The following is a 12,689-nucleotide window of genomic DNA, read 5'->3' as shown; positions in this document are numbered from 1 at the left end:
CCCCTTTTCACCCCAGCATGCGCGCCACAGCACCACCCATTACCCATTTTCTCTATCAATGCATCCTACACGCCACTCTACCTATCACTCACGTTCATTGACTCCACCGTGGCATCCATCCCGTCTTCCCACAAGTCTCACATCTCACCCACATCCTATTCCCTAGCATCGGCGGTCTACCTATGCATATAGCCATCCTTGTACTACACGCCACACAATTCCTCCTCGCTAGCAATTCCTACTTGCCGCTCGCCATCACATTGCGGTAGTACTGGGTACTCAGCTCACACGAATGCTTTAGCCACAGATCTTCCGTGAGGGGCAGATTGAGGATGCGGGAGCTCGCCTATCTTCTGGTTAGCTAATATACCGAGAGCCAAAACTGAAGGCTACATGCCTTATTTCTCGAACTGAGATTCGCTACCGTCCCTGCAATCTCAGCCAGTGCAGCCCGTTCCTCCAACCCTATACCCTCCCACCTATCCCTCGCCACTACTTCCAGCGCGCGTTGCAACTGGGCCAGCAAAGCTCCAATCTGCTGATTGAGCTCCTCGTCCACACGGTACGTCGAGCACTGACCCGTGAGATCAATCAGCTCGATATAGTCGAAGTAGATCTGGCCGCCTTGGTTCCAGCCTGGCACGGGCTCCTTGATGTGACGTTTACCCGCGCGTCCGCGTTCAGATGTGGGACTATTAGTAGGCGTGCCAAAGAACCCACCCATGAGCTCCCGAAGGGCGTCGTAGTCTCGTGAGATGACGGAGTCTGGGCCGACGCTGCGGCACAGGACTTCGTGCGCTTCCTCTAGCTCATCTGCCTTAATGAGGTGCATAGCTTGGCGGAGGGCATCGCCTTCGGTCTTGGATTGGAGGGCAGCGGCAGCATGCATCCAGGTGTGCGGGATGAGGAGTTCACTAGAGAGGTACTTGGAGGTGGGGTCTGTATCGGTAAGAGAGTACGTGTTTGAGAATTGGGTGAGAAGGGAACGGATGCAATGCGAGCGCATAGCCGGGCTGGACAGGTGAGCGTAGACCCAGACGGCCGTCGTCCAGTGTTCCGGGGTATGCAAGGACGCTGCATAGGTGATAGTGAGTTTGTCGCCAAGCTCAATGAGCGGGTCGTCTGCCTGGTCGTCCCTGTCCGTTGTTGACGCGGTAGAGGAGAGGAGCGACGACGGTTGACCTCTGGCGTTGCGGACAGCTGGCATGCCTATGATGCGCTCAGTATCTTCCCGGTAATCATCCTGGCGAGACTTGAACAGCTGAAAGAGCTGGAAAGACAGGCGGGCGTTGAGTGGGTGACCAGAGACGTTCTCTGGGGCTAGGATATCTTCAACATTTGCGGCCAACTCTAGCCTTGAAGAAGCATAGAGCTTCAGAATCCCCCAGAGCAGGTCTTCCCGGTTGTCCTTCTCGGGGTCGTCCCATCCCATATCTAGCTCTTGTTCAACAAACCAGGGCTTGGGCTTCACATCTTCTTTTCCAAACTGGAGAGCATCCGCGAACTGGGCGACGGCCATCTCAATGGGTTCATCAGCCTTTGTGCCATACCAAAGACGGAGGCCGAAAGCGCGGCGCCAGTCAAGTTTGAAGTGGCTGCAGATATTGAAGGTGAGAGCTTTGTTTTCGCGACCGCCTCCAATTTTGCCTTCCGACTGAGCGCAGTTGCCAGCGATCAGCTCATACAGCGTACGCACAGCCTCATCCATCTCGGAAAGTACATCCATTCGCCGCCATTCCTCAATCTGCGAAGTCATATCTTGACGCATCGCCTCATCACCGCCAATCTGGGCAACAATAGTAGAAAGGCGAAGGTCGAGGCCTTTTAGGAGAGCATGGCAGGCGTCGTCAACGGAGTTGCAGCTGAGGAAGGCGATGGCTTTCTCCTCTGCCGTCTGTGCTTCCTTCGCATGCCTTTGTGCATCTTCATATACAAGCGATTTCCAAAATTCAGACAGCTTCTCTTTGCGACACCGAGCTCTATACTGGTCAAACTCTTCTCGGGCCACAGAAGGCCGGTCGTCGCCGTCAAATAGAAGAGAAAGTAGTTGCCAAGCCTGCTGTTCGTGGGGCCCAGTTACAGTACCAAGAGAGACTGAATTTGCTAAGTCCTTGAAGTCCAGCTGGTCAGGTTCAGTCCTCAGCTTCGCGTACGGGGCGCTGTTTGTGTTAAAAACCTTGGTGTGCTGCTTTTGCTCTGGTGAGACATGTTGCTAATTATGGTCAGTAAGATTTATCTCACGAGTCAGCCGCCCCACAGATGATTTTGCACTAATACTATTTTAGATTAGACAAAACTTCTAAAACTTCTAAGCTAATTAAAACTTCTAGGGTCTTCTAGGCTAATTAGAGGCTAATTACTAATAACACGCAAAATTATCTGCAGAGCGTTTAAGAAGAAATAGAGCAAGTTTGTATATATCTTAGTTTACAAATCTATTAAATTATGCAATAGCACTACACTAGCATTAGTATTTATTAAAATGTTTAATGTAATTAAAAATAAAGGTATTTATTTTTATAATAAGTACATTTTAAAACATATCTAACACTGTTTAAAGAGTAAAGTACATTATTAAACATGTTTTTAATATGTTATGTGTCCTAGCTATTAACTATTTATCTTTATTTTATTACTCCTGTTAACACTACGCGTTGTATCCCTTTATAACTGCAGAAGCTAAGGCACACATGCCTTCTTTATTGCCTTCTGTAATTAAAACTTTAGTGTAAACAGGCGTAGGTGTGCAGTTGCAGTTATTAGTACACTTATGCTTAACTTACTACATTATATAACCTAGTTAATAAGAAAGGTGTTAGAGATTCTATGCTTTTAAAGAACTTTTAAGAACTTCTAGGAACTTCTAAGAACTTCTAAAAACTTTTAAGAACTTCTAGAGACTTCTAGGGACTTCTAGAAACTTTTAAAGTATAGTAAAAAAAAAAGTTAAGAAAAAAGAAAATAGGCGTTTAAAATAGCAAAGAAGTAAGAAAGAGTAGGGACACTAGAATGCTTTAAATATAATAAGTTAAAGCCCTATTTCTTTAAGCTTTTAGCTTTAAATTAATCTTATCTTATTTATAAAGTTAAAGAATCTTCTTAGCTTTATCTTAGTAGCTAAGGATGTCTATAATATTAAATTCTAGAAGAACGTTCTCTGCGCGTGTCTTACATAGATTCTTTATAAAGAAAAAATAATAGGCGCTAATAATAGTAGCCTATTACTATATAATAAGTAAGTCTATACTTTAAGGCAACTAATATTTAACTATAAAGATACTTTTTTAATTACCTAGACTAGTTTTAGCAAGAGCATAATTTTTTACACTTATTTAGTGTTAACTGCTAAAATTACTATCTAGATTATTTTACTAAATAAGCTTAAAGACAAGTAGCTAGACAATATATAACAACTAAAAAGATCTAAGCTATGTATTATTAATGTGTAGAGTAGGGCTAGTTAGTAGGAACTATTTACCTAATAAAAAATTTACTTATCTACTTATAAGGCTAAAGCAGGCTTCTAGTAAAGCTTTCTAGGACATTCTAAAGAATTTAAAGTTATAGTTTTAGATTAGATTAGTAGCTATTAATAAATGTTATTTTATATTAAACTAAAAAAAGTTTTAACTTATGTTTATAATACTAGGTTAACTATAAGTTATACTTTAAAAGAATGTTGTCTAGTTTACCTATTCTACTACATTAGACAGTACTATAGAGAATGCAGTTTTACGCTACGCTAGTTTCTGTCTGCTAGGCTACTATATGTACTAAACTAAAGTTATTTGTATATTAGTTAATTACTCTAATATTACTATTTTAGTAGTTTCTTTACTATAAAGTAAAGTTAACTTATAAAATAGTCTTTATTTTCTTTTAAAAGAAAGCGTCTTAAGTAGGTGTACTAATTCTAAAAAAATCTCTAAAATAGTTATATTTATTAATAAGTATATATCTATTTAGTTAGCTGCAGTGTAGTTTTACTTAATGCTCTTTTATTTAATAAAAGGACTAGAACCTTATAACTAGTATATAACTAATATTAATAATAGTCTACAGTGTGTGTATAACATAGTAGAGACATTTACTATAAATGTGTAAAAATATAACTAGAACAAGTGTTATTCTAAGTTTAAAAAGCTAACATTTTATATCTAAATTATAGTAGCTACTACTTTGCTAGGTATAGGTATTAATATCCTTAATGTTAACTGCGTTATATACTAAAAGTTTTTAATTATAAAGAGCCTTTTAGATCTCTAGCAGCGTGCTAGGCGCAGTAGACGCGCACTTAGTTAATTAAGTACTATGTATATATTTCTACTATATTAGTTATTTAACTCTAAGAGTTTATATAAACTAGGCGTTTTACTACTTTACCCTAAACAGAATAAACAGCCTTTAAAAAGAAAAATAGCATAGAATTAGTTACTAGTTAATTAAGTAAAGGTATATAGTTAATTAGCTTAAAGCTTTACACTAGGTAATACTAGTAACATAAATAGTGTCTACTTATAAAAGTCTAGCTAAGAAACTGCTAAGTTAGACTAGCTTTCTACTAGATATTAGACAAAGTCTAATATATAGGCCTAGGCAAACATAGGCAATTACTAGATTAATATAGCTAATAGTTTATATTACTACAAGAGTATTCTGTTTTAACTAGGGAAGTATAATGTTCTTTTAAAAGACAGATCTGTTATTATACTAGGTTCCTACTGTTTAAAGTGCAACATTGCACTTCTTCTGCTAGCTACACTACTGCTAAAGCCTCTAAGTGTAGTTTCTGCTTTAAAAATAAGCACACTTTTTACCTTTATACTTATTACTTTTAATAAGTAGGCTAGAATCTAGGTAGAGAGACACTATAGTAACTCTACATGTTAAGCACCTTTGCTTTTATTTATGTATATAAGAACATGCTTGTAATAAGAGCTATTATAATACTATAAAATTAAGTATACTATTAAAGTAAATCTTATAGTTAATAAAATATATAAGTATATTCTATTTATATTTAGTTAAAAACATTTTAGAACTAATGCTAAAGCACTTTATAATGTACTTTTAGGCATAGTAGCGTTTATAAACATATGTTTAGTCTATTATAAGAAAAAGCTATAACACTAGTGTGTAAAGTAAGATAAATCTAGTTAAGTCTATACTTTATTATCTATAGAGGATTTAAGCGTAAATTACATTACTTAAATCTATTAATAGAATAACGCTTTTGCTAAAAAGGTAGCACTGCAACGTACACTGTAGGCTGCATCTGCATCCTCTAGTGGCCGCGTTGTCCTCTAGCTAGTTATATTAGACAATACCTGTATAACTGTAAGTGCCTTTACCTTAACTATACTAAAAATACTACTTTTAAACAACACATTATGTAGTGTTATTTATATAATTATATTAAGCCTTATTTAAAAAGTTATATATTTATAAAGTCTTATAAATAACTTTTTTTAGCATGTAGTCTAGGTTCTTTAGGATGTTTAAAAGTAGGCTAATATTAAGCTAGTAACGCTAACTGCTAGCACTAGTTAATCTAGTTAGCTAGAGCCCCTAAAAGACAAGAGTTTGCTAGTAATAGTACACAATAATGTAAGTTGCAGTAGGTAAAACAAGCTATATATATATAAAGCAGCTGTAAACACTACACTATTGCAACTCTAGGCAGCATTAGTAGATATAAATAGAAATATATTATATTACTAAAAAAAAGTCTTTAGTTTCTTACTAGTATTCTAGAGTAAAAAAGTGTAATATATAACTAATAAAAAAAAAAAGCTATTTAATATGTTATAAATTATATTATTAGCCTAAGCATTTTTTTAAGGGCTTTAATTTTTTACTTTATGCCTTAGTTAGCTTAAGAGTTTGTAGAAGTTTTAAAGCACTTAAAATATTTAAAATATTTAAAGTAAAATTATAGTTTATAGTAATCTAATTAGTAGAGGTTAGCTAAAGTTTTAGAGTATTCTATAATTTAAAAAAGTACTATACATTATAAGGTCTTTATTAGTCTAGGAGTTTACAGAAGTTTTAGAAGTTAGTAAAAGTAAAAATATAGTAAAGTTACTGTAGTAAAAGTATAACACATGTAACTTACTAGTAACTAATAAATAGTAATATAAATAACACTATATTATAAGTTTAACTTTAACTATAATATTAATATGCCTTACTTTTAGTCTTTCTTAAAAGCCCTAGGTTTTATAACTTAAAATAAACATTAAGCTATAGCAGTAGCTGCTGCTTTAAGCTGTAAGGTAACCTACAGTAGGCGCATTTTCTACTCTTTATAAGCTATTAGTTACTATTACTGTTTTTATAGTAGTTATAGTTAAAAGCATAGGTTGCTAATATTAGTATAGCTGCTATTACTATCACCCTTGCCCTCGCCCTCGCCCTTGCCTTCGCCTCCCTCCCACCCTCCTTGTCCGCCTCTGCCTCCCTCCTCCTCCTCCTCCTCCTCCTTCTTCTTCTTCTTCTTCTTTTCCTTCTCCTTTTCTTTTTTTTCTACTGCCTTTTAATAATAATAATAACAACAACAACAAGGTCTAGCAGCTGTTTAAGGACAACCCTCCCTCTTTAGCTGCTCCCCTTCTCTCTCCTCCTCCCCCTACTGTGGTAGTGCCTGCGCCTGTGCCTAGCTTGCAAAGATACTACACCTAAGGTTAACAAGTAAACCTTATTTACTAGCTATAAGCTTAGGCTAACTAGCCTACTAGTAAACATTATGTTTACTAGAAGAATAGTAGGTTATAGTTTACTCTAAAGGCTATAAGGTCTACTTTATAAAAGAAGGCAGACGCAGTTTATAGTTATATAGGCTAAATTATAGAGATAAAGTTAAGTAAGTAGTTACTAAGTAATTAGCAGTGCACTTACTATTAAAAAAAAAGTTAAAAGTGCTAGTGTTATTTTAATAACACTAAGTTATAAGTTAAGCATACTAAATTAACTTATGCTTATTATTATGCTAACTCTTATAAGAGTAGTTACATATTATTAACCTGCTGTAAAAAGGACCTGCAGGTAAAACTACCTTCTAGACCTAAAAAGATAGGGTATTATCTCTTAGCACTAAAAGGGCTACTCTTTTCTCTACTTTTTAGGGGTGCTAGCAGCATTACTATGTAATAGGTATTAGGTATTAATAAATAATAACCTTTATATATGTTTTTACTGCAGTAGCTTTAAACTGTCTCTAAAGTAGCTCTAAGTACTATATAAAAAAGGACGCTAGAGTGTTAGAGTTAAGTTAACTTAGTAAAGCGTCCCTTGCTATTTAGGTTTTAACCTTATACTAGCTTTAGCTAGTGTCTTAAAAGGATCTAAGTAATAAAGCTTAGTAAGATAATATTAATATATAATAACTTTTATATACACTTTTATTATAGCAGCTTTAAACTGTCTCTAGAGTAGCTTTAAGTACTATATAAAAAAGGACACTAGAGTGTTAGAGTTAGGTTAACTTAGTAAAGCATCTCTTACTACCTAGGTTTTAACCTTATACTAGCTTTAGCTAGTATCTTAAAAAAATCTAGGTAATAAGGCTTAGTAAAGTAATGTTAATATATAATAACTTTTATATACACCTTTATTATAGCAGCTTTAAACTGTCTTTAAAGTAGCTCTAAGTACTATATAGAAAAGGACACTAAAGTGTAAGGGTTAGGTTAACTTAGTAAAGTGTCTCTTACTATCTAGGTTTTAACCTTGTGCTAGCTTTAGCTAGTGTCTTAAAAAAATCTAAGTAATAAGGCTTAGTAAAATAATATTAATATATAATAACTTTTATGTACACTTTTATTACAGTAGCTTTAAACTGTCTTTAGAGTAGCTCTAAGTACTATATAAAAAAGAACGCTAGAGTGTTAAGGTTAAGTTAACTTAGTAAAGTGTCCCTTACTGTCTAAGCTTTAACTTTATGCTAGCTTTAGCTAGTGTTCTAGAAAGGCCTTAAAGTAAGGCTTATTAAGATAGCTTATATTTTTAGCAGCTTAAAGATAGTTAGTCTAAGCCTTAGTTTCTTTAAAGTTTAAAGTTTAAACTATACTACTTTAACTACTAGCATTTAACTAATACTTACACAGCTTCTAGCTTAACTTTTACTTATACTAAAATAGTGTTTAACTTTTACATATATAGTAAATATAGCTTTTACTATAGCAACAGCAATAGGTATTCTAATAAGTATAATAGTAGAAGTAGTAGACATAGTGCTTATAATATTTACTATTACTACTTTACTATTAAATAAGAGGTAGAGCAGCTTGTGCGCTAGTATGTCTAATTAGTAATAATCTTCTAAAACTTATAGATAAGCTTAGAGTAGATAAATATTATACTAGCGTACCTATCTTATAATAATAACTTTAGCGCTTATAATATTTTTATTATAGACGCTGCTTTATACTACAGTAACGCTACATACTTTACACTTATACTAGGCAGAAACTTTTATGCTAACGCTACTTTATATTTAGGCAGTTATACATGTAATGTATATAACAACTTTAACTTATAAGCTACCTAGTTAATAAAAATAGTTTAATAGACATAGTTTAATAGACATAGTCTAATAGACGCAGTTTAATAGATATAGCTTTATAAAAATGCTAGAATAGAAATACTTTAATAAACATGCTTTAATAAACATACTTTAATAGACATAGTTTAATAAACACACTTTAATAAACATAATTTAATAAACATAGTTTAATAGATATAGCTTTATAAAAATACTAGAATAAAAACACTTTAATAAACATAGTCTAATAGACGCAGTTTAATAGACATAGCTTTATAAAAATACTAAGATAAAAACGCTTTAATAGACACACTTTAATAGACATAGTCTAATAAACATAGTTTAATAGACATAGCTTTATAGAAATGCTAGGATAAAAACACTTTAATAGATATACTTTAATAGACATAGTTTAATAAACACACTTTAATAAACATAGTTTAATAGACGCAGTTTAATAGACATAGCTTTATAAAAATACTAGGATTAAAATACTTTAATAAAAACACTTTAATAGAAGCGCTTTAAGGAATGCCTATAGATAGGCTTTTTTAATGTTATATATAACTTTATAATTCTACTGTCTATAAACTCCTGCAAACTTGTACAAACTTCTACAGACTTCTAGAAACTTCTGTAGACTCCTAGAAACTTCTGTAGACTCCTAGAAACTTCTATAGACTCCTAGAAACTTCTGTAGACTCCTAGAAACTTCTGTAGACTCCTAGAAACTTCTGTAGACTCCTAGAAACTTCTGTAGACTCTAGGAAACTTCTATAGACTCCTAAAAACTTTTAATGTAATTATAAAAGGCTATTAATTATTAGAACTTCTGTTAGCTTCTAATCTAATTAGTAGCACTACTAGCAATTACTAGGTCTATAATTACATTAAACTTATCTCTAACTGTGTGCGCGTACTTAGTAATATTAGCAAACTTAGAATTATCTGTAGTATTAGGTTAGGCAGTTAGATATAGAAGGTCTATAGAGCCTTAAAGCTGCACATGCGCGCAGTTAAATTTATTAACTTCTACCTTAAGCATATTTATCTTAGCAGTGTATATATTAAATAAGTTAAAAAACTTATAGCTTACTAAATTATTTAAGTTTTAAAGCGCTGCTAATTTATTTATAATAAGTGTTTAAGCTAAGAAGAACATGTTTTAAATAGTAATAGTAAAAGTATAACTACTAGGTATATTCTTACTAAAGACCTCCTCTAACACTATCTACACTTTTCTTACCTAAATATTATAAAGGCAAGTCTAGTTAAACATTTAATTAATATTATATATAAAGTTTTTATAGTTTTTTAAATTAATTTTATAGCTATAGTTAAAATGCTCTAGGCCTAAATTAATTAGCTTAAAAGTGTTTTCCTGTCTATACTAGTTTATAAGACTAAATGCAAGGATGGCATGCTGTAACTCTGCAGTGTTAGCTAGCAAGAGAAGCTAGTAATACTAAAGCATTTCTTAGCTATAATTTATCTGCCTAGCGCTAAAGAAAATAATAATAAAAGAATCTATAAAGTGTTATAACATGCTAATATTACTGTACCTAATAGCATAGTGTACTATAAGGAAGAGCTTAATCTTCTAGAGCATGTAATATATAGTACAGAACTTAACATTATCTACACTAGCGCTAGAACCCTACACCTAACGCCTAAAGGCAATAGTGTGTATGTTTTTAACTAACTATAAAAAATTATTTACTAAAAGATCTTTAATAGTGTTCTTTATATAACTAAGGCGCTTTAAAAAGAACTTATTAGTTATATGTTCTAGAAGAAGGTGTTAGTGTTACATAGTAGTATAGAATAGTGTAGTAACATAGAATGTAAACCTCTAAATAACTAATAGTTCTAGTAGATAGTATTTACTATTGTTCTAAGTAAGCTATGTTTAACACTACATAATAACATCTAACTTAATAGTATAGTGTACAACCTTGTTTACTATAACTAGGCTTTAATGCGTCTAGCTAATAGTTAATAAAAAGTTTATCTGCATATAAAACTATGCAGGAACACTAAGCAACTACTACTTTTTATTATATAGTTAAGTTACTTAAACCTATTTACTTTATATTAAGTAAATATTACACACTATAAGCTAATTACTATAGCACAACTAAAAGTAATTATTAAAATTATTACTAGAAATATTAGTAAAGTTGTTAAGTGTGTTTAGACTAAATTAATCTAGCTAAATAGTATTATAAACTTTATAAGTCCTACTAATAGACCCTTTTTTATTAAATATAGCACTTAACTAATAATACTTAGTCTTAACTAAGGGTAAGCAGTCTAAAATAAGAAATGCTAGGTATTTAGAGAATGCTCTGCTGCTAAAGACATGTAATATAGCTCCTAAGTAGAGACACTTAATTAAATTAGTAATAAGACTCTAAAATATGTTATTATTAATACTATCTAGCTTATCTAATCTAGGGCTAAGTACAATGTTCTTAAAATCTAGAGGAACTGCTAGGTTGTGCATAGACTAAGTAAGACTAGACTTAGGTAGCTTAGAAGCTAAAATAGCTACAGCGTTTATTATGCTTTGCATAGTAGCTATATAGCCTGCCTCCTTATAGCGCGTGTAATCTATAAAGTTAATGTTATTATATGTAAGTACTAGCTTTAAGTCCTTTATAAGAACTTATAATTTATTTTTCTTAGCACTATTAGTTCTTATTAGCCTAAAGGTTTATAAGTAATTTTAGAAGTTCTAGAAGTTCTAAAAGTTTTAGAAGTTTTAGAAGTATTAAAAGTACTAGATAGTATATATACTTAAGCTTTTTCTATAACTTTATTTATTAGCTTATTAGTGTAATAATATAAATAACATAACTTAAGTCTACTTAAGACTTTAATTACGTAACACTTTATTCTAAACCTAATAAAATAAGCATCTAGCATAGATGCTAAAGTGTTTAATCTCTTCTTAGCCTAAAAGAAGTATATAATACTAGTAATAGTAAACACACGCTTCTTAATTACATTAGACTTGTTAGCACTCTAGTAGCTTACATATCCCTAGCGTAAATTACATAATATGCTTATAATAAAGTTATACTAAGTTAGCGCTTAATTCTAAATAGTTTAACTAGCATTATTAAAGTTAAGTGTTAATATATCTATATTAGAATTAAAATTCTTAAAGTATATCTTTTATACTAGCTAATTTAGCTTTAAAGTGTAATAATTTATTACATTCTTTATATAAAAAACTTTTATTTTAAAAAGTAAGTCTATTAAAGTCTTTAGCACGCGCTGCTTATTACGCGCCTTATAATACTAGTAATGCTAAAGAAGTGTATTGTCCTTTCTATTATCTACTTATTCTAGCATAAAGTCTTAAAAGCTTTATTAGATAGTCTGCAACATGTCTACTATGTACTGTAACTTCTTATGCTGCAACATAGGACTACAACGCTGCGTAGAGGCGCTAGAGATCCTGCCTGCCTAGGTAAGGTTGCTAGAGGCACCTACATTATTATTATAGTTTATAAGTTAATCTAGCATAAATGTATCTTTATTTTATTTAATTAGAGGGTTACTTGTTAGCTAAAAAAGCCTAAAAAGTAAGCTTAATAATAAGAAGGAGTTGCTAAATAGAGCTATAGTTAGCGCGTCTGCTAGTGCGTCTACTAGCGCGTTAGATAGAGTGCTAGCATTGTCTATATTTAATATATATTATAGAGTAGAACAAGCGCTTTATAGTAATAATAATTTTAAAAATTTTAACACAGTATTAGGGGGTAAAGTACACTGTTAAAGATAGCAACGCTAATAGCTAATAAATAAATTAAGATACACATAAATAACTACTATTTTCTCTTAGACCTTTAGAACAGAATTGCCTCTTTTCTGTTTAGTGTGTTCTAATTAGTTTAAAAGTTCCTAGAAGTTCTTAAAAGTTTTAATTAGCTTAGAAGTTTTAGAAGTTCTGTGTAAAGATGGGATGGTAAGTAGCACAGATAGCACTGAGAGCAAGCTTTCGGAGAAAGATAGGAGTGTATTGTAAGAGAGACGAATCGCTGCCAAGCTTCGCTTGTCAGGATTCATGCTTATATACGAAGCACAGGTCATACGACCTCCAAACAGGTCAGGTGAGGCCATACTGGCCCGTTCTGGG

General features: G+C 32.6%; 1 protein-coding gene across 1 annotated transcript; it reads right to left on the bottom strand.

Annotated features, from left to right (window-relative positions):
- On the bottom strand, positions 1-2,208 carry BDR25DRAFT_340452 (uncharacterized protein; the record flags this gene model as incomplete). The annotated part of the gene is made up of 3 exons (XM_033693502.1): positions 1-346; positions 398-2,094; positions 2,154-2,208. 3 exons carry the CDS (start codon positions 2,206-2,208, stop codon positions 239-241), a joined length of 1,860 nt encoding a protein of 619 aa, XP_033551539.1. The 3' UTR covers positions 1-238.
- Positions 2,209-12,689: the final 10,481 nt, after the last annotated feature.

This window comes from Lindgomyces ingoldianus, assembly GCF_010093535.1.
Source record: "Lindgomyces ingoldianus strain ATCC 200398 unplaced genomic scaffold BDR25scaffold_6, whole genome shotgun sequence".
Lineage (NCBI taxonomy): Eukaryota > Fungi > Ascomycota > Dothideomycetes > Pleosporales > Lindgomycetaceae > Lindgomyces > Lindgomyces ingoldianus.
Note: the sequence above shows the minus strand (reverse complement) of the source record. Positions and strands in the feature narration are given on the sequence as shown.